The sequence below is a fragment of the Entelurus aequoreus genome, linkage group LG18 (genome assembly GCF_033978785.1).
Source record: "Entelurus aequoreus isolate RoL-2023_Sb linkage group LG18, RoL_Eaeq_v1.1, whole genome shotgun sequence".
NCBI classification, from domain to species: Eukaryota; Metazoa; Chordata; class Actinopteri; order Syngnathiformes; family Syngnathidae; genus Entelurus; species Entelurus aequoreus.
The window spans coordinates 1,956,084-1,980,627 of record NC_084748.1 but is presented as its reverse complement, the minus strand read 5'-3'; the positions used below and the strand labels follow the sequence as shown (position 1 = coordinate 1,980,627).

At 42.2% G+C, this 24,544-nt stretch overlaps 1 protein-coding gene across 3 annotated transcripts in view; it reads right to left on the bottom strand.

The window, feature by feature from the left end:
- dlc1 (DLC1 Rho GTPase activating protein) overlaps window positions 1-24,544 on the bottom strand; it is a 176,947-nt gene extending 152,403 nt beyond the window's left edge. For 2 of the 3 annotated variants that reach the window (XR_009821806.1, XM_062026258.1), the window contains exons 1-5: window positions 24,260-24,544; window positions 23,261-23,375; window positions 14,096-15,773; window positions 2,787-2,921; window positions 2,026-2,127 (exon numbers count right to left, since the gene is read on the bottom strand). Coding sequence is in view for 2 of the 3 variants with exons in the window: in XM_062026258.1 (XP_061882242.1) it covers window positions 2,026-2,127; window positions 2,787-2,921; window positions 14,096-15,733 (1,875 nt within the window). In the remaining variant the exon portion in view is untranslated. Of the gene's footprint in view, window positions 1-2,025; window positions 2,128-2,786; window positions 2,922-14,095; window positions 15,774-17,048; window positions 17,514-23,260; window positions 23,376-24,259 lie in introns of those variants that run through there. The other variant, XM_062026259.1, reaches the window with a different exon arrangement.

Sequence of the window (24,544 nt, the reverse complement as noted above, 5' to 3'; positions counted from 1 at the left end):
CTGCCATTTCAATCTTTGTCGCGTGCAAAGCAAAGCAGTAGATAATGCTGGAATGCGATAAAGGAAATGTTTTTTTTCCCAACAGAAACTCCTTTTTTTTTTTTTAAATCCTGTCCATCTGATCCGAGACATGAGAGATTGTAGATGTGGACGCCCAGATACATGTTTGCTGCACAGGTGTGCTTCACAACAGAAGTGTGGCATTGCCTTGTTTCTACTTGAATTTATCAAATGTTTGGGACACATTTATATTTAGTGTGTTGGCCACACGGAACAGGAAGGGATAGAAAAAAGAAGAAGAAAAAAGAAGTGGAAGACAAGAAATAAACAAAAAATACAATTTTAAATATGTATATTTGTATACACATATATATATATATATATATATATATATATATATATATATATATATATATATATATATATATACACATATATATACTGTATGTAAATATATGTGTATATATATATATATATATATATATATATATATATATATATATATATATATATATATATATATATATATATATACACATATATTTATGTATGTATATATATATATATGTATATATATATTCACACTTTTATATACATATATGTATATATATATATATATATATATATATATATATATATATATATATATATATATATATATATATATATATATATACACATATATTTATGTATGTATATATATATATATATATATTCACACTTTTATATACATATATGTATGTATATATATATATATATATACATATATATATATACATACATAAATATATGTGTGTATATATATACATATACATATATATACATATTAGGGCTGCAACTAACGATTAATTTGATAATCAATTAATCTGTCGATTATTGCTTCGATTAATCAATTAATAATCGGATAAAAGAGACAAAGTACATTTCTATCCTTTCCAGTATTTTATTGAAAAAAAACAGCATACTGGCACCATACTTATTTTGATTATTGTTTCTCAGCTGTTTGTACATGTTGCAGTTTATAAAAAAAGGTTTATTTAAAAAAAAAAGAAGCTTCTGCGCATGCGCATAGCATAGATCCAACGAATCGATGACTAAATTAATCGGCAACTATTTTTATAATCAATTTTAATCGATTTAATCAATCAGTTGTTGCAGCCCTAATACATATACATATATATATATATATATATATATATATATATATATATATATATATATATATATATATATATATATATATATATATATATATATATATAGATGTATGTATATATATATATAAATGTGGCCCCTGAGTTAAGAAGTTTGACCCCTAACAAGACTAAGTGACATTGCAACACAGCTGACTAGACTCACTTGTTCATCCTCCTCCATTCAAAGAAGAGCAAAATGTGGTGTGATGACTTTGCTTTTGGACAAAACACTGTTGACAAAGTCATTAAGTGAGCCAGTGAAAGGATTTGAGGGTCACATGACACGCACCCCCCCGTGACCCCCCCTCTTCCCTGGCGTTCACCTCTGAGACCCCCGTGACCCCTTTTGTTGGTGCCAATGTGTGGAGGAGGCTAATTGTCTGTGTGGCTAATCTGCAAGTGCTACACATCAGCTGCTCTTTTTGACCACGCCCACATTTAGATGGAAGGACACCTGCAGTGAGCCAACTCGTCCATAAGATGGCACCGGAGCACAAACAATTTAAACTATTTAGTATGGCTGTTATCGGAGAAAAAAATCGTAAACAAGCCGCACACTTTTATAAGTCATTCATGCTACACAGGCTCCATCTAGTCGGTGCTACACCCAAATAATCACTTTATTCCACTTTCAAACACAGTGTTACTGTTCAAACTGTGTTTAACCTTACAGTGGCCGAGAATATTAAATATGCTTGTTAAATAAAACCCTCTGCCTTGTTTTTAATGAATACTTAGGCCTACTGTATTTTAATGTTGCTCCTTGGTGGAGAAAGTCTGAGAAGAACTGCAAGGAACCTTTTTCAACCTAAAAAGGTGCCTCACTTACCGCAGTCTTTGGTTTCGCTCCCAGGGTCGTCATGGCAACGAATGACGGGGCAGCAGGGCCTTGCAGGCACGGTGACGCCGGCGCACACCTCAAGTCAAGGTCCTGCATCCCATAATATACCTCATTACCCTGTCTACACACACTCTCTTGCACAGGTAAGTCATGTAAACACTCTTGCACAGGTAAGTCATGTAAACACACTCTCACACAGGTAAGTCATGTAAACACTCTCGCACAGGTAAGTCATGTAAACACTCTCGCACAGGTAAGTCATGTAAACACTCTTGCACAGGTAAGTCATGTAAACACACTCTCGTACAGGTAAGTCATGTAAACACTCTCTCATGCAGGTAAGTCATGTAAACACTCTTGCACAGGTAAGTCATGTAAACACACTCTCATTCAGGTAAGTCATGTAAACACACTCTCATTCAGGTAAGTCATGTAAACACTCTCGCACAGGTAAGTCATGTAAACACTCTTGCACAGGTAAGTCATGTAAACACACTCTCGTACAGGTAAGTCATGTAAACACTCTCTCATGCAGGTAAGTCATGTAAACACTCTTGCACAGGTAAGTCATGTAAACACACTCTCATTCAGGTAAGTCATGTAAACACTCTCTCATGCAGGTAAGTCATGTAAACACACTCTCATGCAGGTAAGTCATGTAAACACTCTTCCACAGGTAAGTCATGTAAACACTCTTGCAGGTAAGTCATGGAAGCCGTGGGCGGTCCGATGAGAATGCAGCGTTGTACCTGTTGTGGTGGTGGACGGTGGGCGGAGCTTCCATCAAGGTAAGAGTTGAGGCTGAGGGCGTTGTCAATTTCCTGGTCCAGCTGGTCCAGCTTCATCATGAGCAGCACCATAGAGTCCAGGCGAGCGTGGTCCCGCTGGGAAAAGAAGTCACCTTCTTTAATATGATGTAATATTGCAACAAATATTATATTATCATACTTTCCAAGCTATTTTTTTTGTCTAAATAAAAATAAATACTGTAAATATAAGTTTGACTTATGATTTCAAAGAAAGTTGTCCTTTAAATTGTGAACTGTAAAAAATTTTATAATAACAAAAAAAATGTATATATATATATTTTTTTACAGTATATTACTGTAAATTGAAAAAAGTAGCACTGTTTTGTGGTAAAAATCCACTGAGCTGCCAGTTTTACTGTAAAATCCACAGTTACGGTGGATTGTGAACGAAAAAATGGTGCCACATTTTTTTCATGACGAAATAAAATAGAATGAAATAAAAAAGTGTTACTGTTTTTCCATTTCCAGTAATATGTGGTCAGAAACACTGGAAATTGCAACCAGTTTTTCCCCCATAAAATACAGTGGTACTGTTTTTACATTTACTGTAAAAAATGCTGTAAAAAAAAAAGAAGAAAAAAAGTGTATTTTACAGTAAAATTCTGGTGACTGAGTCATCAGTTTTTGCTGTAAAAGCTACAGATGTATTTTTTTTTTACAGCATATGACGAATACACATAATAGTTCAACACAAATCATATATTATTATTATTATTAGCATCCCTTCGAGGGCCGCCATGACTGTGATGTGGCCCTCAGGTTTGACGGCCCTGCTGGGGATGTAGCATGTTAGTGCATCTGTCTGGGAGTCCATGCATACATGAACAATATAGCAAGTGCATAAGTTCCAAATATATTAATAAAACAATCAGGTTCCAATGATGAGCTACGCACAAATGAAAAGTTGGAATCATTTTGTAAGACTTTGAATATATGAAGGAATCATCCACATGTCAAGTATTGCTACATAAATAAAGACTTACTAGTCAGCACAAAGAAGTCAACACTTTGACTAGGAATCAAGTTCATTGATCTTAGTTTCCATGTAAGAACTGATCAATAGTGTCCTGCTGCCCCCTGCTGGCCAACCTGCAGTAAGACTCTTGCACAAACTCTCATCTTCTCCAAGATGACAAAAAGTCTTTGTTGAACAAGTCAGACAAGCTTTCATTTCCCTCTGAGGGCCCTTCCTCTCATTACCCTCTGAGGGCCCTTACTCTCATTTCCCTCTGAGGGCCCTTCCTCTCATTTCCCTCTGAGGGCCCTTCCTCTCATTTCCCTCTGAGGGCCCTTACTCTCATTTCCCTCTGAGGGCCCTTCCTCTCATTTCCCTCTGAGGGCCCTTACTCTCATTTCCCTCTGAGGGCCCTTCCTCTCATTACCCTCTGAGGGCCCTTACTCTCATTTCCCTCTGAGGGCCCTTCCTCTCATTTCCCTCTGAGGGCCCTTCCTCTCATTTCCCTCTGAGGGCCCTTACTCTCATTTCCCTCTGAGGGCCCTTCCTCTCATTTCCCTCTGAGGGCCCTTACTCTCATTTCCCTCTGAGGGCCCTTCCTCTCATTTCCCTCTGAGGGCCCTTCCTCTCATTACCCTCTGAGGGCCCTTACTCTCATTTCCCTCTGAGGGCCCTTCCTCTCATTTCCCTCTGAGGGCCCTTCCTCTCATTTCCCTCTGAGGGCCCTTACTCTCATTTCCCTCTGAGGGCCCTTCCTCTCATTTCCCTCTGAGGGCCCTTCCTCTCATTACCCTCTGAGGGCCCTTACTCTCATTTCCCTCTGAGGGCCCTTCCTCTCATTTCCCTCTGAGGGCCCTTCCTCTCATTTCCCTCTGAGGGCCCTTACTCTCATTTCCCTCTGAGGGCCCTTCCTCTCATTTCCCTCTGAGGGCCCTTCCTCTCATTACCCTCTGAGGGCCCTTACTCTCATTTCCCTCTGAGGGCCCTTCCTCTCATTTCCCTCTGAGGGCCCTTCCTCTCATTTCCCTCTGAGGGCCCTTCCTCTCATTTCCCTCTGAGGGCCCTTCCTCTCATTTCCCTCTGAGGGCCCTTCCTCTCATTTCCCTCTGAGGGCCCTTACTCTCATTACCCTCTGAGGGCCCTTACTCTCATTACCCTCTGAGGGCCCTTCCTCTCATTTCCCTCTGAGGGCCCTTCCTCTCATTTCCCTCTGAGGGCCCTTACTCTCATTTCCCTCTGAGGGCCCTTCCTCTCATTTCCCTCTGAGGGCCCTTCCTCTCATTTCCCTCTGAGGGCCCTTCCTCTCATTTCCCTCTGATTGGCCCTTCCTCTCATTTCCCTCTGAGGGCCCTTCCTCTCATTTCCCTCTGATTGGCCCTTCCTCTCATTTCCCTCTGAGGGCCCTTCCTCTCATTTCCCTCTGAGGGCCCTTACTCTCATTTCCCTCTGAGGGCCCTTCCTCTCATTTCCCTCTGAGGGCCCTTCCTCTCATTTCCCTCTGAGGGCCCTTCCTCTCATTTCCCTCTGAGGGCCCTTCCTCTCATTTCCCTCTGAGGGCCCTTACTCTCATTACCCTCTGAGGGCCCTTACTCTCATTACCCTCTGAGGGCCCTTCCTCTCATTTCCCTCTGAGGGCCCTTCCTCTCATTTCCCTCTGAGGGCCCTTACTCTCATTACCCTCTGAGGGCCCTTCCTCTCATTACCCTCTGAGGGCCCTTCCTCTCATTTCCCTCTGAGGGCCCTTCCTCTCATTTCCCTCTGAGGGCCCTTCCTCTCATTTCCCTCTGATTGGCCCTTCCTCTCATTTCCCTCTGAGGGCCCTTCCTCTCATTTCCCTCTGAGGGCCCTTCCTCTCATTTCCCTCTGATTGGCCCTTCCTCTCATTTCCCTCTGAGGGCCCTTCCTCTCATTTCCCTCTGAGGGCCCTTCCTCTCATTTCCCTCTGATTGGCCCTTCCTCTCATTTCCCTCTGAGGGCCCTTCCTCTCTGGCTGTGACCAACTGTCTGAGAAGACACACACACACACACACACACACACACACACACACACACACACACACACACACACACACACACACACACACACACACACACACACCACACTCACACACACACACTCTTGTATTTGTTACCTTCTCGAGACCTCTGAAAAATGCCTACCTCTAGTATTATAATAAAAGTCGTAATTTTACTCAACGCAAGTCAACATTTTACAATATGAGGATAAAAGTTGGAATTTTACTAAATAAGAGTCGCAATTTTACAAGAAAAGCTTAACATTTTGGCAATTTTATGAAAAGAGTCGTATTTTTACTCAACAAAAGTCACAATTTTATAAGAACACTTAAAAAGACATGTTGTACCTCTGGGTCACATGTCCATGTTGTGCCTCTGGGTCACATGTCCATGTTGTGCCTCTAGGTCACACGTCCATGTTGTGCCTCTGGGTCACATGTCCATGTTGTGCCTCTGGGTCACATGTCCATGTTGTGCCTCTAGGTCACACGTCCATGTTGTGCCTCTAGGTCACATTTCCATGTTGTGCCTCTGGGTCACACGTCCATGTTGTACCTCTGGGTCACATGTCCATGTTGTGCCTCTGGGTCATACGTCCATGTTGTGCCTCTAGGTCACAAGTCCATGTTGTGCCTCTGGGTCACACGTCCATGTTGTGCCTCTAGGTCACAAGTCCATGTTGTGCCTCTAGGTCTCATGTCCATGTTGTGCCTCTGGGTCACACGTCCATGTCGTGCCTCTGGGTCACACGTCCATGTTGTACCTCTGGGTCACACGTCCATGTTGTGCCTGTGGGTCACACGTCTATGTTGTGCCTCTGGGTCACATGTCCATGTTGTGCCTGTGGGTCACATGTCCATGTCGTGCCTCTGGGTCACACGTCTATGTTGTGCCTCTGGGTCACACGTCCATGTTGTGCCTGTGGGTCACATGTCCATGTCGTGCCTCTGGGTCACACATCTATGTTGTGCCTCTGGGTCACATGTCCATGTTGTGCCTGTGGGTCACAAGTCCATGTTGTGCCTCTTGGTCACACGTCCATGTTGTGCCTGTGGGTCACAAGTCCATGTTGTGCCTCTGGGTCACAAGTCCATGTTGTGCCTCTAGGTCACATGTCCATGTTGTGCCTCTAGGTCACACGTCCATGTCGTGCCTCTGGGTCACATGTCCATGTTGTGCCTCTGGGTCACATGTCCATGTTGTGCCTCTAGGTCACATGTCCATGTTGTGCCTCTGGGTCACATGTCCATGTCGTGCCTCTGGGTCACATGTCCATGTTGTGCCTCTAGGTCACAAATCCATGTCGTGCCTCTGGGTCACACGTCCATGTTGTACCTCTGGGTCACACGTCCATGTCGTGCCTCTGGGTCACATGTCCATGTTGTGCCTCTAGGTCACAAGTCCATGTTGTGCCTCTAGGTCACACGTCCATGTTGTGCCTCTGGGTCACACGTCCATGTCGTGCCTCTGGGTCACACGTCCATGTCGTGCCTCTGGGTCACACGTCCATGTTGTACCTCTGGGTCACACGTCCATGTTGTGCCTCTGGGTCACATGTCCATGTTGTGCCTCTGGGTCACACGTCTATGTTGTGCCTCTGGGTCACATGTCCATGTTGTGCCTGTGGGTCACAAGTCCATGTTGTGCCTCTGGGTCACAAGTCCATGTTGTGCCTGTGGGTCACATGTCCATGTTGTGCCTCTGGGTCACATGTCCATGTTGTGCCTGTGGGTCACAAGTCCATGTTGTGCCTGTGGGTCACATGTCCATGTTGTGCCTGTGGGTCACATGTCCATGTTGTACCTCTGGGTCACATGTCCATGTTGTGCCTCTGGGTCACAATGAAGGTTGTGTGGTGGTGAAACAATGACATCTTGTCTCTCTCAATGGACAAACATCTGGCTGGCAACAAGAAGAATGTGTAGTTTTATGAGAACTAGGACTAGTGCTGGTTTGGGTGCTCCTTTTCTCCCAGGTTGGTACATTCCTGGCCACTTCCTGTTGTTTGAAGCAGGACACTTCCCACACTAGACTCTCCTTGTCTTTGCTTTATGATTTTTCTAACCGACACCTGAAAGGTGGCGTTGCATTTTTTTTATTTTTTATAAAGTGTGAATTGAGAAGAGTTCCACGTCACTGGTGCTCTTAGTGTAAAGGAGGCGTGTCCAAACTATGGCCCGTGCTCAGTTTGGCCCGCCATCATCACACTGGTGACGGAGTCTGGCCTCCATCAACTATCTGACGCTATAACGGCTGCAAGTTTGCCACCATCTCCTGGACAACGTGAGTAATTCAGGTTAATATTGCACTTTGAAATGTACATTACACAGCACAGCATTTTTACATATGACCCAATCCAAACAACCATTCCCACTCATGGCGCAACCACAAAAAGTCAACACACATGGTCACACATAATACAACCCGTTTGCTAAACTTTGTGGATATTATTAAAAAATGTCCAAGCACAACACATGATTTACAATTACACCCACTTAAATCCCATGCAATGCATGATGGGAACAATGCTAAACACTCTCGCCACACTTTTAGCTGCGTAATATTTCTGATTGATTACAAAACTTTAAGAAGGTCCTAAACAAAGTAGGAGTCCAACTTTCACATACTCTTAATGTCCAATTATATTAATTATTATTATTATCTATCCACTATATTAATATAATATGTACACATATATGTAAAGGCTATGTATCTGTGTACACATTATATATATATATATATATATATATATATATATATATATATATATATATATATATATATATATATATATATATATATATATATATATATATATATATATATATATATATGTATATATATATATATATATATATATATATATATATAAATATAATATATATTATTAAATCTATGTATTCCATGAATAGACAATCCTTTTCAATCGGGAAAATATCGTTTTTGAATCGAGAATCGCGTTGAATTGAAAAAAATCGATTTTGAATCGAATCGCGACCCCAAGAATCGATATTGAATCGAATTGTGGGACACCCAAAGATTCACAGCCCTAATATTTACATATATACACATAAACATACACACATTATATATATATATATATATATATATATATATATATATATATATATATATATATATATATATATATATATATATATATATATATATTAGGGCTGCAACTAACGATTAATTTGGTAATCGATTAATCTGTCGATTATTACTTCGATTAATCGATTAATAATCGGATAAAAGAGACAAACTACATTTCTATCCTTTCCAGTATTTTATTGAAAAAAAACAGCATACTGGCACCATACTTATTTTGATTATTGTTTCTCAGCTGTTTGTAAACGTTGCAGTTTATAAATAAAGATTTATTTTAAAAAAAATAAAAAAAAATAAAAATTTTTTTTTAAAAAAGCCTCTGCGCATGCGCATAGCATAGATCCAACGAATCGATGACTAAATTAATCGGCAACTTTTTTTATAATCGATTTTAATCGATTTAATCGATTAGTTGTTGCAGCCCTAATATATATATACATATATATATACATATGTATAAAGGGTTTAATTTTCCAATATTTAAACACAGTGTTACTGTTCAAATTGTGTGTGATGTTACAGCAGCCAAAGACCTGTTAAATAGAACCTCTGCCTTGTTTTTAATGAATACTTAGGCCTACTACGCTGCTGTATTGACGGTCATTACGGTGGTACTTGGAGAGCCAAGTGTTTTCTGAGGTGGTGAAAGAAGTTTGACAACTAGCACAAAGATGAGCGCTTCCTTGAGAAATGAGGAGAGCAATGGAGGCGGACAGAAACCGGGAGAGAAAGAGCACTTTTCTGGCCAAGTGGCCTGCGTTCAGATAAACGCCCGTTGAGCCAGATTGGCCCTAAGACCTTGTTGCTAAAACAAATAAACAGAGTAAGAAAGGCCAATATCAAGTGAATGTGCAGGCATTACGCACAGCACATGCTTTCATTTGACTAATTGGATCCATCCATGAGCCTCGTGGGACATCATCATCAATTTAACAACATCTTGAATTGACTTGGAAAACATTCTCTTATTACGAGATGCTCCAAGCTCTCGGTGAAAAGTGCTAAAAGTCCTACGGGTCAAACAATTACCTTTCAGTTTTATGGCTGCACACCTCTTTTAGAACTCCAGGAGCACATTGAGGTGAAAATAATGATCCAAAGTGCTGGGCCGCAGGACATGAATGCAGCCCGGGACTTCAACAGTGTGAGATCTCCTTCCTGGCAGCTCAAGGACTGACGTCAGCCTCAGTGGCAATCAAAGAAAAGTGCCAGAAATTCTATGCAGAATCCAATGACGATGCAATGAAATGTGGGTAATTACCGGGCGGACATTCTTTCAGGAAGTGACACAAGTGCCATGTCAAGCACCGTCAGTGTTCGCATGAATCCCTCACTGACTAGCAAAAAACAGGGTTGTTGCAAGAAAATGAAAAAAGATATTTGCTATTTTAGTATGTTTTCTGTAGGAGGACAAACATGACACAATTGTTAGAAAGCCCACACTTTATATTCAACATGCTTCACTGAAGAGAGTATTTGGCCAGCGCCATTTTGTCCCACTAATTTCGGCGGTTCATGAATGCACCGTAGTTTGTGTACACGTCCAACTTTCTCCGACGCTGCCACAGAAAGACGTGTTCTATGCCACTCCTTCCTTGTCTCACTTTGTCCACCAAACGTTTTGTGCTGTGCAACTTATAACCCGGTGTGCTCTGTAGTACAAAAAATGTGGTCAATCCGCAAATCGAAGTTCTACTGTAAAATAGTAAAAATATTATGTACATATAATAAAAAGAGCATCTCTCTGAACATTCTGAACCCCTGTTTCCATCCCAGTGACGTATTAAGCAGAATAATGCAGGCCATTTTGAGGTTCTGCATGGATCATAGCTCAACATGTCGTTGAGACAGAGGAATTATGCAAACCTTTGGATAATTGCAACAATTACGATGACAACATAATTATTCTCATGAGTAACTCATTTTTCACCTGAAAAAAGATTGAATGAACAAGCTATCTTGTTTGCTGAGAGGAGGCCAGCTCGTTATCAAGATGTAGAACATCCTTGGATGAGATTCTACCCGTCAGCAAAACAAATGACAAGCGGATCCTGAGAGATTCCACAAAGACATCTTCAACAGTTTTCCATGTAAAATTGCTGCCAAAATGCACTTCTGGATCATATCTGAAACCTTCTTTGACAGTTCAACATTTTAGTTGGGCAAATTGCATTCCAATCAACTTTAGTATGCATTTTTATCAGTCACTTCTTACACAAATTAGCAAAAAATAATACAATTTTTTTGTGTGATTTTGATACAATGTTCCATCCATCCATCCATCCATCTTCTTCCGCTTATCCGAGGTCGGGTCGCGGGGGCAGCAGCCTAAGCAGGGAAGCCTAGACTTCCCTCTCCCCAGCCACTTCGTCCAGCTCCTCCCGGGGGATCCCGAGGCGTTCCCAGGCCAGCCGGGAGACATAGTCTTCCCAACGTGTCCTGGGTCTTCCCCGTGGCCTCCTACCGGTCGGACGTGCCCTAAACACCTCCCTAGGGAGGCGTTCGGGTGGCATCCTGACCAGATGCCCGAACCACCTCATCTGGTTCCTCTCCATGTGGAGGAGCAGCGGCTTTACTTTGAGCTCCCCCCGGATGGCAGAGCTTCTCACCCTATCTCTAAGGGAGAGCCCCCGCCACCCGGCGGAGGAAACTCATTTCGGCCGCTTGTACCCGTGATCTTGTCCTTTCGGTCATAACCCAAAGCTCATGACCATAGGTGAGGATGGGAACGTAGATCGACCGGTAAATTGAGAGCTTTGCCTTCCGGCTCAGCTCCTTCTTCACCACAACGGATCGATACAGCGTCCGCATTACTGAAGACGCCGCACCGATCCGCCTGTCGATCTCACAATCCACTCTTCCCTCACTCGTGAACAAGACTCCGAGGTACTTGAACTCCTCCACTTGGGGCAGGGTCTCCTCCGCAACCCGGAGATGGCACTCCACCCTTTTCCGGGTGAGAACCATGGATTCGGACTTGGAGGTGCTGATTCTCATCCCAGTCACTTCACACTCAGCTGCGAACCGATCCAGCGAGAGCTGAAGATCCTGGCCAGATGAAGCCATCAGGACCACATCATCTGCAAAAAGCAGAGACCTAATCCTGCAGCCACCAAACCAGATCCCGTCAACGCCTTGACTGCGCCTAGAAATTCTGTCCATAAAAGTTATGAACAGAATCGGTGACAAAGGGCAGCCTTGGCAGAGTCCAACCCTCACTGGAAACGTGTCCGACTTACTGCCGGCAATGCGGACCAAACTCTGGCACTGATCATACAGGGAGCGGACCGCCACAATCAGACAGTCCGATACTCCATACTCTCTGAGCACTCCCCACAGGACTTCCCGAGGGACACGGTCGAATGCCTTCTCCAAGTCCACAAAACACATGTAGACTGGTTGGGCAAACTCCCATGCACCCTCAAGGACCCTGCCGAGAGTATAGAGCTGGTCCACAGTTCCACGACCAGGACGAAAACCATACTGTTCCTCCTGAATCCGAGGTTCGACTATCCGGCGTAGCCTCCTCTCCAGCACACCTGAATAGACCTTACCGGGAAGGCTGAGGAGTGTGATCCCACGATAGTTAGAACACACCCTCCGGTTCCCCTTCTTAAAGAGAGGAACCACCACCCCGGTCTGCCAATCCAGAGGTACCGCCCCCGATGTCTGATACAATGTTTTCAATGTAAAAGTTCTCATCAAAACTCAAAGCTGGGGCATCCCTGGAAGAATATCTAATATTGCTGTCGACAGGAAATTACATACAAACAAACCCGCACGGATGAAAACCTTGGCGGAGGTAGTAATAACGACCGTTATGCTATTTTGAAGAAAAAAAACAACAACCTCTAACTAGTCATGCGTAATAATGGAGGAATTTTCATTAACTAGCAAATCCCTAAAAAGTACAGCTTTTGATTGTCTGACTAAAATCATTGTGGGCATGTTGTACCGGCGCTTGGGTGTTTTATCTCCGTTTATTCTACAAACATGCATGTTGGGGTCTGAAGACTTGAAATTGACACTGATTATTTTGTTTATACGTGTACTGTGACTAACTGGCGATCAGTCCAGAGTGGACCTCACTTCTCCTCCAACATCTGCTGTCAACTAACCTGGGACCCAAACTATCGACAATATAGTGAATGGATTAGTACTGTTCAAATTGTCCTAGAAGACGTTGTGCCTCTCCTTCGAGCAGGCTTCCTCAGTTCTTGCTCTCAGACTTAAAATAAATAGGACAGCTCGAGTCCACCTCGGATCGGAGGCGAAGTCTAAGAGAACCTAAACAGTGCAGTTGCGATGGATTCAATGCCCTGAGAATACGAAGACCTGGATGAATGACAACATCTACAGGCATATATCCACAATATGGTTATGGTCTAAAACTGGGGGGTCCAAACTACATGTGCAGCCTGCCGGCGTCTTCAATTTGGCCTGCGAGACGTCAGGTGTTAAGTAAGGAATATGGCCGCATGGGAGTTTTCTATTCATTTTAATAGTCGATATGTCAATCAATCAATCAATCAATCAATCAAAGTTGACTTATACAGCCCTTAATCACAAGTGTCTCAAAGGGCTTCACAAGCCACAACGACATCCTCGGCTCAGATCCCACATCAGGGCAAGAAAAAACTCAACCCAATGGGAACAATGAATAACCTCAGAGGGGACCGCAGATGCGTGCGTGTGTGTGGGTGTAAATAATTAATTTTGTTGTCGGCATTCCGAACAAATGAATTCTGTGACAGTCCTGGGGCCTTGGCTTTGTACCATCGAGTCAGAATCCATCTTTGGCACTTGAATTGGACCACAGAGTGTAAATAGCCCAGCGTACAATTATGTCCCAGGCTCAAACCTTTCACCCTGGCCAGAAGTTCAAACCTCATACATTCATAGTCGCCACACACTTATAAGACCTTTTGTTGTGCAATGACCTGTTGAGAGGGACTAAAACATTGCGCAGATCAACCCCCCCCCCCGCCCCCCCCCCCCCCCCCCCAACAAATCTGTAAGCATGTGAGAGTGAAGTCATTATTTTCCGAGAAGTACGCCAAAGTTTGGGACTAAAATGATTCACTGGCTATGTGGAGACTTGATCACAAATTACAGCTACAACTAAAAACAAACTGTTTCAACAGCTATAAAAAAAAAATGCCATCCTTACCTTCTTCATGCGCACTTTAACCACGTCTTCAGTCTTGTGAGCTGCAGACTCGCACATCCCACCTACAGCTGGACTGGCAGGGCATGTGTCGCTGGGATTACCCTTCTGCACGCCACCGTCCGTCTGCTCCGTTCTAGCCACGGCGGCCATTTGTACACGGCGTTGGCTCTGACCAAGCGGGCCAGGTGACTCACTGAGGCAACCCATGCCATGCAGTTCTCCCAGCGAGAGCTCATTGTTGACCTCTGCTGGAAGCGAGAGCAGGTTTTGGGGGTGTTGTCCAGTCACTGTACGGTCATCATCCTTGTGGGAGGGAATGGTTTTGGTGATCGGAGCAAGCGCTTGGCGTCCGCCTGCCTCAGCCTGGCTGACCTCTGGGATCGTGTCCAAGGATGAAGAACTATTTTCTAACTGATCACTTGCAGCACAGCTGGTGTCCATGTCCTTGTTTGGCTGAGCTGCAGATGTCATTCCACACTGACTGGTGATGTCTTCTCTCTCCTCACATGGCGCTTCACTGTTGATTGAGCAACACTCAACTTTGGCACAAATATCAGATGATGTGATCGGCCCCAGCCTGACATCTGCTGATTTTCCGCAGCTTTCTTCTGGTCTACTTTCGTCCCCTCTGGCTTTTTTGATGGCTAACTTTTCGGCATCACGCTGCTCCAACAGTGTCTGGAAAGACATTTCACAACAAGGGGCCTGATCCAGTGCTCCGACGCAGTCCTGCTTGGCTTCTTGAATGTCTCTGGAAGGGTGCTCAGGTCCTGATTTTTCATTTTGGGTTCCTGGGTTACTTAATCCACTCAGTGTGTCAGCTGAATCTGTGGTCCAGGTTTCAATTGTTCCGTTGTCACATTTTCCTTCTCCCAATGCAGTCATAACTTTGTTATCCAGTGACATCACAAGAAGACTCTCCAAGGTTTTCTTCGTACCAGCATGGCCAGGCATGGAAATTGTGTCCTCAACATCTGGGAGGTCAAGCTGAGGTTCTTGTGGAGCAGCCGAGCCTGGCGTCAGTGTGGCCTCAGAGATTTCAGGAGGTCTGCTGTAACTATCTGTATGACCCTCCTTTGTTTGGTGAGGATTTGGAAGTTTGCCAGGCTGTCCAGCAGCAGACTGCAATAGTGGGGGCCCATTGTTTGAAGATATAGAGATGCATTGTTGCTTATCACGAGAGATATGTGGATCTTTAAAGACATTATCTTCGCTCTCTGTGACAATTTCAGTTTCCTCACAGTGGCCGCTGTTGTCAGTTGCAGAAAAAGTAAGAGCAGGACTTCTGTCACTCTGTGAGATGCTGCCAAACTCTTCTGGGTCACGACAGTTGGCGGTTTTCAGGTGGTCGACGTGAGGCACGAGCATATATTTGCGAGGGCCACAAACTATCTTCTTTTCTTTGATGTTGCTATCTGTAACATGGGCGAGCTCATCGACAAAGAGTTGGTGGCAGCCTTCCGGAAGGGAGGCACACCTTGTCCAGCGACCCTGTTTGGAGGCCCCTGAAACCCTCCAAAGTCCCTGGTTGTCAAGGCCATGGCCACAGATCAGATCCAGATCATCGTAGCTGTACTGTAATCCTGAGGGGTGAGTCACATGATCCTCCCAACTTCTCTTGCGTATGGCAACTGGCATGTTTTTGGTAGCCAGTGCTATTCCATAGGGCTGCTTCTGCCTGAGGAGGAAAAAAGAAGAATAAGCAATTTATAAGCTGACGGCCATTCAAACCTAAAAAAGTAACGATGCTTTAGCAAGAGGGTCTAGCGTTATTTATTTGGCATTCTCAGTTTCCTCAGCCAAGTGCTCTGTGGTTCTTTTCGGTTAAGGAACAATTACAAATATGCCTCGGTGTGTGGACCATGTCTCATTCATTCATTCCTTTTTTATGACATCACTTCTTCTACACGGGGGAACGGCCATTTTGAAGAGGCAGGGTCCTCTACGTCACATCCTGTTTACATCTTGTACACACCGGCGCGGCCATTCCGAAAAGTTTATTCCCACGATTATCGTACCTTGCACCAGTCAGAGCCGTGTGAGCCTGTCTTAGAGATCACTTTGCGTGACGAAAGACATTTGCAATGTGTCCAAACTCTCCCAGTCTTGCTGTATAGCTTTAGAAAGCAACTGAGCTCGCATTTGAGCTACTTAGCCTCTGCTTGCGGCCCCTTCAGTTCGAGGAATTTATCACAACAAGTTTTTAATTGTGATGAGACTGAAAAAGATGCCAAAGCGGACCTTTTGAAGGAGAAGGCACTACCGTGACACAAGCCGATGAAGGATCGCCTCACACTGCTAGTTTCTATTAACGCTAGTGGTGACTTTGTGAAACCACTGCTTGTTTGTCTTTTCGAAACTCCCAGAGTGTTCAACAATGCCACAAATATTCCCAGACAAGGTCAAATTATTTTACATTTTATGTTTTTTGGTTTTGGAGTGCACCAGCAAGACTTGTGTATGTGTGTGTGTGCGCGTGTTGACATTTAATTGACATTTGCTGTAATGTTTTGTTGTTTGGATAAAAAAAATTGATTGTTGAGCCGTTACCCCCTTGCTGTGTTGGTTTGAGATATATATATATATATAAATATATATATATATATACAATATATATATATATATATATATATATATATATATATATATATATATATATATATATATATATATATATATATATATATATATATATATATATTTATATATTTACACATTATAATGTCCTCAAAGTGTGCAGTTTTTTACTAAAATATGGACTTGCTGGAAGCAGTTCTTCACATTTACATTGATTGTTATGGGGAACTCTGCTTCACTATACAAATACAAAGCAAACCATGTTGAAGAAGCAATTAAGTTTGTAAATCTTAGTTCTACTGTAAATAATAAAGTGTCATAAGCATGCTTTCTACACTGAATGACTGTCATCTGACACAAAACATGTGATGTTCACCTTTTGATCCTTAGATGCTATGCAGGATGGGAGTAACTGTCCTCTGGGCATCAATCATGCAAATCCTTTGACTCGTCGATAAACCAACCAACACCTAGAGGATCCATATGTGCTTCTGGTGATGAGAGACAACGCTGTTCCTACGGTATAATCACGTAGCCACAAAGTCAAGAACAAAACATCTGGTGACAGAGCCACAAATTGATGTCAGATCCAGTTGTTGCTCCAAAGTCACCTCCTCTTTCATTCACTGAGTAAAATCTCCCGGAGGTATTAACCCATGTCCATCTCCAAACTGGATGTCTTTACTCCAGAGTTGTGGCTGAAGTTGGTAGCTTCCCTGTGCAACGGACGTCCAGCCGAAGAACACCCCAGAGGCACGCAGATAGCCCGGGAGCAGTGGAAAGTCCGAAGACATCTTCCATCTTGATCACATTAGGGGTTTTGCTGACGCTGAATGCAAAGCACTGGTTGGTGTGAGAGGGGCCGGCTTGGCTTTCTCCTCCCCTCCCCCTGGTCTTCTCCTTTCCATCCCTCTCTCATCAGGTCTCCTCCCCGATGAGTTTGACAACGAGTCTGAGTCACATCCTAACTTGCACAACATACTGGACAACCACATCAACTCCTTCTCCTCTCACATCCGTTTATGCCTCTTCTACTACATGCATCTCCTTGTGGCTTCTTATGTTCATCAACCTGTTGGGTTGGTCCTCTCATTGCATGTCACTACCAATCGATTAAAAAAAAAGTTCCCACCAGTTCCGTTCAGTGTAATAAAACACAGACTACCCAGTCAGACCCTGAGAACTGGGCCAAAAAAGACAGGTCGGTTTCAGCAATCCTATCTAAGGCATGCTTTCCTGCAATATTTGTCATGACGTCATTGTACACGGGTCCTTGATCAAATACACTGCCACACTAAAAAACTGCAATGCAGAGTAGCGCGACACACACAAAAAATCAGTAAAAACAGATGGAAACTATCAGAGAAATTCCAAGACAAACAGAACAGTCAAGTTGCAATCGATTGAATGCCCTGAGATGACAATGACCTGATGAATGAAACATTCAAAGACCTATTAGAGAAATTAAACCCGATGTCACCAGTTCCAACTGATTTGAACTGAGAATGAGGCTGTATTTAAATCAGGGGTGTCCAAACTACGGTGCGGCCCGCCGGCGTCTTCAGTTTAAGAAGGACTCTGGCCTGCGGGGTGTTTCCAAATTAATTTTGAAAATCGGATCACGGCAAATTTTCCCACGTCTTGTGGACAAAGTGAGTAAATCAGGTTACCGACAATAAATTTCCTACTTATAGCGCAAAAAAAAAAAAAATTATTGCAACCAATGCAAAAGTGAACACACATGGTCACACATAACACGACCTACTCAACGACTAAATTTAGTGGATTTGAGAAAAAATGTCCACGCACTATACATAAATCAAAATTACAACCATTTATGTGTGCCGTTGCTCAGTCGCCATCTTGTAGACAACATGAGAAATTCAGGTCTATGACCACAGCTCATGCCTTAAATGAAAGACAGAACAGCATTTGGTTACATGACCCAATGCAAACAACCTTCCCTAGTCAGGATGCAAAAAAAACAAAAAACTTCCATGCAAGTAAAAAAAAAATCAAAATGACACCCATTTAAATCCCTTACAAAGCATGATGGGAAAAATGCAAAACACTCTCTCCACACTTATCCATGTTTGGCACATTTTAGCTGCTTGATATATCTGATTAATTACAAAACTTTTAAGGCGGTTGTCACGGAACTAAACAAGGTAGGAGTCCAACTTTCACATACCATTAATATCCAATTATATCAATTATAAATTATATATTGATTATATTAACATGTATACGATACGCTACACACACACACACATACATACATATATATATACACACACACACACACACATACATACATACATACATATATACAGTATATGTTACTTTACATGCAGTCGGCTCCCGGCTAAATTTTTTTAGACCCAAGTCAAAAAGTCTGGACACCCCTGATTTAAATGAATATAAACCAGATTCAAACACGTACAAAGCAATGGTAACAGAAATGTAACGAAGGGAAACGCTTTTCCTTCCTCCAAAGCCGGCTAATCATTATGGGATGCCTTTCTGTCCATGTGCAGTGTGTCACCGATCAGTGAAGCGCAGCAACATTTTTAGGCTAAAACCGGCTGGTTTGGAAAGATCCCGCTTTCAGATCTTGTGTCACCCTCAAACTCTTTGTTGCCAAATGTCACAATTGTGACCGCATTTGTCGAAATGATCCCACGCAGAGGAAAAACTCCAGGAACAATCTGGAAAAGTGGAATAAAACGCCCCTTCCACGGTTCCTTGCCCTTTAACCCGCGGGTCATCCAGATGTGAGCCGGATGAGCTATTTTTTGGAGGGAGCGTCTCGCTGGGAAAAAGTCACTGCAGACTCTTGAGGGACACAGATGGCCGGGCTGGAAGGAAAACATCCAAGCTCAACAAGAAGCATGTCACATGATGCCCTCTGCGGTTACGCCAAGCGCAGTGTAACCAAGTACTGGTCAGTGGCTTCAGTGGCCATTGAAGAGCCTGCGCTGACACGGTCCGTGACTCAGGCTGTCCACTCATTACCGCCTTTAGACATCCAGCACAAGTCTATCATTTCACAAGCTAAAGCCTCTCTCCCGTCATTCAGACCCCACATGGCAAGCCCTGCGCGTCATACACTGGATTCATCTGTGGCATTTTTTACAAACACGTGTTCAAGCGACAACATGTGACAGACATCGTGCCCGTGATCCATGGTTCTCTGTGGTGAGCTACAAGAGTGGTTAAGCATTAAAGCTATCACCGCTTTTTGCTATAGATTGGATTCTGAGATTGTTGGATAACGAGCCACCGTGTTTACTTTTACTCAGTGCAACAGAAAACAGTCCAGGGTAAGGGTCCTGATACCTCGTACGCGTCTCTATTTGCTGCTGGTGCTTTTCCATAGGCCAATGCAGGTACTATTACCAGGGATCCCAGCGAGGTGCCAAAAAAGATAGAGGAATTGAAAAATACCAGCTGGGGGCCAAGGGGGCATTTGGGGGTTGAAGAGATTTTACCATTTTTAAGACGCTTCGGAAGGGATTTCCTATAGAGAAATTCTGCAAAAATGCAAGGAAACTTAGCAATGGTTTCTATCTCTTAGAAGCTCGAGCCCCCTGGCTCCCGTAAAACTGCCAGAGCAGGGTGCTCGCTTGGAAAAGGCTGGAGTGCCATCTTCTGGTTGGGGAGGAGATCCTGCCTCATGTGGAGGAGTTCAAGTACCTCAAAGTCTTGTTCCAAAAGAAAGGGAAGAGTGGAAAGTGACATCGACAGGCAGATCGGCGCGGCGTCTTCAGTAATGCGGACCCTGCATCGATTTGTTGCGGTGAGGAAGGAGCTGAGCCGGAAGGCAAAGCTCTCAGTTTACTGGTCGATATACATTCCCATCCTCACGTATGATCATGATCTTTGCGTTATGATCGAAAGGAAAAGATCATGGGTACAAGCGGCCAAAATGAGTTTCCTCTGTGGCGGGGCTCTCCCTTAGAGATAGGGTGAGAAGCTCTGTCATCCGGGAGGAGCTCAAAGTGAATAGGCTGAGGAGCCAGATGAGGTGGTTTCAGCATCTGGTCAGGATGCCCCCCGGATGCCTCCCTAGGGAGGTGTTATGGGCACTTCCAACCGGTAGGAGGCCAAGGGGGAGACCCAAAACATGTTAGGGAGACTATGTCTCCCAACTTTCCTGGGCTTCTCTGCTTAGGCTGCTGCCCCCGCGACCCCACCGGGGATAAGCAGAATAAGATAGAAGGATGAGAGGATGGATGGATGGATGGATGGAACTGCCAGAGCCAAATGTTGACTTTGATTGCACAAAATCCTTGAAATTGCAACAAAAGCGCCAGGACTGAGACCGACTAGAGTTGAAGCCATGTTTATTTCCGTAAACACAGCACTGAAAAAAATCACAATTTCACCAAGTATATATTTCTAATTTATTGTCAAAGTATCTAAACAAACTTAATACTCATCACAATCCCTTGAACAGTAATTTTTCAGTGAGACATTAGAAGTTGTTATTCTGCAATAGATCTGTGGAAAAACATTCTACCTTTGAGCATCACAAGTTTGTTATAAGACAGAACACTTCACAATACTAGTAAGTATCGCTAATAATACATTTTAACTGCTAATTTCAAAATCACTGTTACGTTTTGAAGCTTAAATATGTCATGTTTCAAGAAATAATTATTACCAAGACAATTTTGACTTGTTCCAATGGCAGATTGTTTTGCTCATTACTAGCAAAAATAACTTGTATTACAATTTTTTTTATTTTTAAAAGGGGGCCTTTTTTCTGGTGTGCAGTGCGTGCGACATCATGATGTCATGTCCACATACAGATCAGGTTGCATTCACATTGGGAATCACATTTTTTTGGTAATGTGAACGGCCACATAAAAACATCGGATTTGACAAAAAAAAAAATCAGAATTGGACATCCGACCCTGCAGAGTGAACGTAGCCATAATTAAGCTGGTGAAACATTATAGTACTAGAATTTGCAATTCCGTTAGGAATTGCGTGTGAAAGCTCTACGCAATACGCGTGAGTGGAACTGAAATGCTTGAATGTCCAGCGTGAGGATGATGGAACGGTTTGAATCGGATGAGAAATGTGGGATACGCAGTTTATTGTATATTTCCCATTCGTTGACAATGGGGAGAAAATTACCATAAATTCTGGGAAAACCTGGAATTTTGAGAAATGGAAAACATGTTCTACGTTCGATATATCGGAACAGTAGTTTGGGTGGATGGTTGAAAGGTCAGAATCGGATGTAAAAGAAGAATTTAGGGCATTGTAAAACTATGTATACGTCCATTCATTTGAATGGGAATTTTTGGGAAATTTGGGGGAAACCAGGAATTTTTGAAAATATTGATCCTAGCCCAATTGTCCTAGATGATATGAATGGCTTGGTGTTGGAATTGGTTGAAAAATGTTGATGTAGTAACAGTTTGAATTGAGAATGGGTATTTCCGAATTCCTGAAATTTCGTGAAAACGGGAATTTGTACGAAAAAAACCCTAATAACTTTTGTTGTCCCAACTTAGAAGAATGATGGTTGGAATTGGTTGAAAAATGTGGACTGTCAATATTTTCCATGAAGACGCTTTGGAAAACCGGGAATTCTGTGAATACCTGGAATATGTTTGTACTTGAAAAATGGTAGTTTGATTGTCCAAGGTGAGTGTGTGGATGGTGGAGCTGAATCGGGGGAGAAATGTGGGAGTTGTGCATGCTTGGAAATTGGCCCATTCATTTTCAATGGGCAAAATGTCCCGGAAAACCGGAAATTCTGGGTAATTCGGGATATTTGGGAATTTCTTTTTTAAGATAGCCATTGATTCCCGGTCGAGTCGAATGTTTTGACACTGGAACCGTTACGGTCGGACGAACTGTGGGCTGTGGGCTCCGACAAACTTTTGCGGAGTAAGAAGTGGAACACTAAGAATAAATAGTTGGTGTAGAATCTTCTATGAGTGAATGAATGATTGTAATGAAGCATTTTCACATGAGAAAACACCAGGGGGCACAACTCAAAATGACCCGTTTATGATTCACTCTGTAATCCCCGACTGTTCAAACCTTTTGGCTTCCTTAAGTGGAGCAGTGACGCTCCAAAGGAAACGGCCTCACATTCCTAAACACTTTAGTTTGTTATTGGAAAAATACGTCAGCCTTGGCATTATGTCTGACCATGTATGAGAAAGTAGGTGACACTGGCAAGGCTTCTAAAGCTGCAAAACTACCATGTTCAGTCATTGAAAGAAACAATTGTAATATTTATGGAGATGCAAAGAATGAAGAAATAGTAGTTGTCATTGGTGAGACCATCATTAAGGCTTTTTCCACCAAAGGTTCAGGAACTTTGGGTTCCTGGAACTAAAGGTTCCTGTACAAGTGTGAAGTTTGTGTTTCCACCGCATTTCAGAGTTCAGGGTAGTTTATACAAATCCGGCTGATGACGTATGGAGGAGGGGTTTACTATATTTATACACTGACACCAAACAGGCAGTGTTAGGTCAGAGCTATTTTACTAAAAAGTAAGTAATTAAAATACAAAGCAATCATATACTTTGTACAAAACAATGAGATTTTTAAAAAGTGTACCGAATTGTTCATAAAAAGTCGGGCTTTTGCCCGCAATGTCCAACAGTCAGAAAGTCGTCCTCTTGATAAATGATGAGTTCATGAGGGTCAGGTGGTTCCTTTTGGTCCATTTCAGCTGTAAATAACAATATATAAATAATACATGTCAGTGTTTACCTGTAAATAACAATGTATAAATTATACATGTCAGTGTTTATCTGTAAATAACAATATAATAAATAATACATGTCAGTGTTTATCTGTAAACAACAATATATAAATAATAAATGTCAGTGTTTACTTGTAAATAACAATATATAAATAATAAATGTCAGTGTCTATCAGTAAACAACAATATATATAAATAATACATGTCAGTGTTCATCTGTAAATAACAATATATAAATAATAAATGTCAGTGTTTATCTGTAAACAACAACATATAAATAATAAATGGCAGTGTTTATCTGTAAACAAAAATATATAAATAATAAATGGCAGTGTTTATTTGTAAACAACAATATATCAATAATAAATGTCAGCGTTTATCTGTAAACAACAATATATAAATAATAAATGGCAGTGTTTGTGTAAACAACAATATATAAATAATAAATGTCAGTGTTTATCTGTAAACAACAATATATAAATAATAAATGGCAGTGTTTGTGTAAACAACAATATATAAATAATAAATGTCAGTGTTTATCTGTATACAACAATATATAAATAATAAATGTCAGTGTTTATCTGTAAACAACAATATATAAATAATAAATGGCAGTGTTTGTGTAAACAACAATATATAAATAATGAATGTCAGTGTTTATCTGTAAACAACAATATATAAATAAATGTTTATCTCACGCTGACAACACAAACACATTGGCTTTAGCGTTAGCTTGTTAGCATTAGCATTCTGTTCACTCGAGTTGGGGCTAATGACTACACACATGGAGTGTCATTGACTACTTCTACAACATTTAATAAAGTAAATAGTTAATATTTGATGTCATTTACCTTCGTTACACTTGTGTGCTGCCTCCTTTAAGCACATTTATCCACTGAAGTCAGACTAGTAAGCAGCTGAGTCTGACATCATACTCCTCAGTAAATATGTTTAAAAGAGTTCGTCCACTTCTCCTAGCTTCACGTATCCAAATCAAGTTGGTTAAAAAATAATAATAAACAACATTAAAATGCATATGTAGAGTTTGGAGTAAGCCTGGGTCGATACTTGATAAGTCAATTGAGGATAAATGAAAATGAAGTATGTAAGTGGATAAATGGCCTTGTGAATACTTC